The 4734-nt window shown below is 35.3% G+C and overlaps 1 protein-coding gene across 1 annotated transcript; it reads left to right on the top strand.

Moving 5' to 3' along the window:
• The first annotated feature begins 216 nt into the window (after positions 1-216).
• Positions 217-2424, top strand: LOC114305370 (protein WUSCHEL). The gene is made up of 3 exons (XM_082892225.1): positions 217-649; positions 1142-1248; positions 2008-2424. The coding sequence occupies exons 1-3, from the start codon at positions 217-219 to the stop codon at positions 2362-2364; spliced, it is 897 nt and encodes a 298-aa protein (XP_082748351.1). The 3' UTR covers positions 2365-2424.
• The last annotated feature ends 2310 nt before the right edge of the window (positions 2425-4734 follow it).

Genomic DNA, 4734 nt, shown 5'->3' with positions numbered 1-4734 from the left:
TTTTGTCCCTTCCTTTTTGTTTACCTCTGTCTGTCAACTTCAGTCCTTCTCTCCCAGATATCTCTCTGATATCCTCCTCCATGTGCCCTACTTCTCTCTCTCCCCCTTTTTATATCTCTCACCCTCTCATCCCTTCTCTCTCACCAACCCTTCCCTCTCTCACTCTCTGGGTTTTTGTTCTCTACTCTTTGTTTTGTTTTTGTTTTTCAATCTATCATGGAACCCCAACAACAACAAAACCACCACAGCCAACAACAACAACAACCAACAGAAGATGGTGGTGGTGGAAGTGGAAGTGGGAAGAGTAACTTTCTATGTAGGCAGAGTAGTACTCGGTGGACACCAACCACTGATCAGATAAGAATACTGAAGGACCTTTATTACAACAATGGAGTTAGGTCTCCCAGTGCTGATCAGATTCAGAGGATATCTGCTAGGTTGAGACAGTATGGAAAGATTGAAGGAAAGAATGTGTTTTATTGGTTTCAGAACCATAAGGCTCGAGAGAGGCAGAAGAAGAGGTTCACCACTGACATCCCCATGCAGAGAAGTGGTGTTGCTGGAAATGCAGGAGGAGGAGGAGGAGGAGGAGGAGGAGGTTGGAGATCTGAAGATCCTGTTTATAACAAGTACCCTAACATCAGCCCTGGTAAAGTATCAACAATCTTCAACCTCTCTCTCTCTCTCTGTTTTCATTGTTCATTTCTCCGCAATGCTTTTGTAGATGTACTTACAATATGTATATATTTATTGCTTTACATTTGTCACTATGTTCAAATCATGCTAAAAACTAAACTGGTTTTTCTATTTTTAATGTGGATTATCTATGGATAATTTTTTGAAGAACTTAAGTTTAGGTCAAGTAGTTGAGATCCTTGTGTTTTATTTATTTATGTATTTTTCAAACATTCAAGTGGTTATTCTCCTTAATTTCTAAGAAATAAATTGGGGGAGATTCTGAGTTTGAATTTATGGTGAAGCATTGAATGTTTATTAGTAGTAATTTAATTTACTACTACTAACTAATTAACTAACCCACTAATTTTGACAACCGAAAAAAAAAAAAAAAAACAAGTACTTTGATATATATATATATATATATATTTTTAATATTAGTTTGGTGGTGTGTGTGATTTTGCAGGGGTTCCATCGCCATCTTCTTCTTCATCACCTGGAATGCTTGCTATAGGGCAGATGGGAAGCTATGGTGGTGGGTATGGATCTGTGACTATGGAGAAAAGTTTTAGGGTAAGTTACACTATACTATACTACTCTCTAATCTAATACTATTTACTGACTCACTGACTGAATACAGGTTGCCGTCATTACGTAGTTGGGCAGCCAGTGAACACAAAATCATGGTCTAGTTATTGTCTTCCTCTCTCAACCTTTACAATTTCCTGCTTTGGCAAAAAGCCAACATGAAATTTGTACATCTAGTGCAGTTTATATGCATCATTAAAATAAAACTTTGGCTCTCCAAACAATTATAAAAGGAGAGACAACTTAAACATTTTCTTCGAAACATCTATTAAAAGAAGTTCTTTAGCTGGTAAGGTTTAATAAATTTCATAAAGGGTAACTCTTTTCTCTTTGAGCCAAACAACAAGGGTTACAGTCTATGCAAAGAAAATTTGAAAATAGAAGAAGAAAATTGATAATTAGAGAAGAAAAAGAGTTTAATGACTCTTCCCGAGTTTTAGTATTTTAATCTTGAATCCATTTGGTAGCCATTTGCTTTGAGTTCGAGCTTTCTTCCATTATTCTTGTTTTATAAGTAGACAACATAAACTCGGTTGATCAGAAATTATTAAATAGTTCTTGAAATATCATTTGGTCTTATTTAGCTACATCATTCATTATTTCTTTAATTACTTCACAAATGTGAGTCAATATTGGCAATACTATAGGGATACCGCATAGTAGTCTGATACTACTGTATAAGTATTCAAATGTCAATCAGAGTCTCTCTCTCTCTCTCTCATTTTACTTGTTTCTTCCAACCAGGACTGCTCCATATCAGCAGGATGCAGTGGTGGTGGGTCTATAGGCCACAATCTCTGGGTTGGTGCAGACCCATATTCTTCATCCTACCCATTCTTTGACAAGAGGAAATCAATGGAAGAAACCCTAGAAGAGGAGGAAGAAGAAGAGCAACAACAACAAAAAGCACCAGAGATAGAAACCCTCCCTCTCTTCCCCATGCACGGCGAAGACATCTCCGGCTTCTGCAACATTAAGCCGGAATCTGACAACTACTACTCCAGCTGGTACCATTCCAACGACAACAGCCACGGCAGCTCTCGTACTTCCCTTGAGCTCACCCTCAACTCCTACATAGGCAGGTCATCGGATTCTGCCTAGCTGGCAAGCTATTTATTAGTAATTTGTATGCTCTATATGTCAGGTTTTAAATATCATCGATTCGGCCATTATGTATTGGTATTTTGAATTTTTGATATCCATAAATATTGTCTGATATCAACAATTAAATCATCAAATACCGATTACATGTCCCGATATCACTTTCGTTATTTAAAACCATGCTATATGCCCAAGTATAATGTTTCGGAGGCCAAATGATGTATTAACTTTAACCCTGTTATGGAAAATGTGTAGTTATATATTCTAAGTATATCAGTAGTTGTTTTTACGTTTCATTTGTCATGGAGATGTGTAGGGCACAAAAAAAAATCACTTTGTCAAGTGAATTTGTGCAAGCCCAATGAGTGGAAACATAATTCTACCCCAAAGATTGGTTCCTCGTCAACTTCAGAGAATTAATGTTGAATTGAATGAACGATTTTTTCAAGTTCAAAAGCCTAGTAATGCTCCCAAATAATTTATTAAAAAAAAAAAGCCTAGAATGACTACCAAACCCTAGGGTAGTCTCTTATTCATGTTTATACATGCATAAAATTTTAAAACATACACGACTTAAAAAAAAAAAAAAAACATGTTTAATAAGTTGAGAAATAAGGTATTCGGATGGTAGGGGATGCCCAATCGGTATACTTAGAGCATGATTTGAGGGATGAATGAGTTGTGGGAGGTGATAGTTGGGTTGGAGTGGCTGGCGAAAAAAAGTGGCAAGTGGAAAAGGGTGACCAGGGAAATGACTTTTGTAGAGGTCCAAATTGATTCTGAACTCCCAAGCTAGGCATCAAAATTAGGACCTATAAACTCATTTTTTTTTTTGGATAATTGGGGCTTTGGAAATTTTTTTATGGGTCCTAGGCAAACTTGTTTACTGATTGAGTGGTCTCTAAGGAAGTAAAAACTTGTTTGCAAACAAGTGACAACAAAATATTTTGAATTTTTTAAATTCTATAACTTTTAAAAAATTACGTGCTCATGAAATGCATTTTATAAAACAAACACAACAAATACAAAATTCTGAAGAAAAAATTTTTTTTAGATGATTGTATTGCTACCGCACAGTCCCTTTTAAGAGTCATTATTTGGTCCGAAAGCTCGTGACTTATCCTAGTCCCACTTGTCCTAGAAAAATTTTGATTTTTAGCAGTGGTAAAAAATTCTGCTAAAAACCCCTAGAAGTTATACTTGCGGTCTTATAGCGACGCTTTAGCCAACCATTGGTACAAATATATTTTTTGTGACACTAGTTAAACTACAAAATTGCTATTGTATTGGGCCAACAGGCGGGCTAGGCTCTGAAAAAGACTTGGGTTCGGCCTAGGTGTTAAAGCCCAATTGGGCTGAATAATCAGGCCTATTGGCTCATGAGAGGTGGCCCATTGGTTTGCCAGCTCGACAGAGAAAAAAAAAAGTAAATCTGAAAAAAAAGGTTAGAATATTGGCCTATTGAGTTTGCTCATAACCTGGCTTATTAGTTGGTTGGCTAGGACTTGTGCTTAAGGTTTTTGGCCTTAGACTAGTCCAATTTGACTCTGCAAAAAAAATGCACCAGATTTTGGAGTGATTTGAGAAGTTAGTTTTTAACTTTTAATTTATTTTAAATCATATCATCTCTTATATTTTTTATATATAAAAAGAAAAAAAAAATTTAAAAATCAACTTTTAACTAACTTTCCAAATCACTCCTTTTTTTAATAGCAAGTTTGGACACCAATTTCATGGGTTGTGCCAACTCGGTCTAGTCCAATATTGACCTTTATTTCATTACACGTGTTTATGTTTTAATGTATTTATTTTTTTTTTGGAGCTAACACAGTTACTAGATGAATTATTAAAAATGTTGGCTAGTAATCGATAATGGATGGATGTGGTAGTTGGGAATAAGAATGGCTAGAGGTAGGGGCACCGGAAGTCATAGGAAGTGTTCGAAAGGTTGTCAAAGAGTGACCAAAACTCACAAAAATGTGATTGTATATTGTCAAAGGTTGTTCAACTAGAGGCCGATGATAAGAAGTGAAATGAATCGTGGAAGAAGTAAAAATTTATTTTAAAAATTAATGAAAAAAATATCTTTGTTTGGAAGGATTAGAGAGAGGGATTCGACTCTATATCCAATCTGCCATGAAATCTATTGTTTGGTTGAAAATTTATAGGTTGGATTAAGAGTCTCGCCGAATTATGAATTCTATATATGTTAGACTATCGTGTTTCCTAGAGAATGTGTGATAAAAAGAGTGGGATTAAATCCCTATGGGATTAAGTTGTAAAATGACACATTTATCCTTCAAGTATTTGATTTCATTATATATTGTATTAATACAATAAAAGTAAATATAAAAATCTCAATTAAAAAAT

The sequence above is a fragment of the Camellia sinensis genome, chromosome 1 (genome assembly GCF_055761805.1).
Source record: "Camellia sinensis isolate YWXY chromosome 1, ASM5576180v1, whole genome shotgun sequence".
Lineage (NCBI taxonomy): Eukaryota > Viridiplantae > Streptophyta > Magnoliopsida > Ericales > Theaceae > Camellia > Camellia sinensis.
Note: the sequence above shows the minus strand (reverse complement) of the source record. Positions and strands in the feature narration are given on the sequence as shown.

Bases quoted from the DNA above. Each gene is read 5' to 3' on its own strand.
- LOC114305370 (XM_082892225.1), top strand. From the start codon at position 217: ATGGAACCCCAACAACAACAAAACCACCACAGCCAACAACAACAACAA. The intron at 650-1,141 runs GTAAAGTATCAA...GTGATTTTGCAG, and splicing joins GTACCCTAACATCAGCCCTG to GGGTTCCATCGCCATCTTCT. The intron at 1,249-2,007 runs GTAAGTTACACT...TCTTCCAACCAG, and splicing joins CTATGGAGAAAAGTTTTAGG to GACTGCTCCATATCAGCAGG.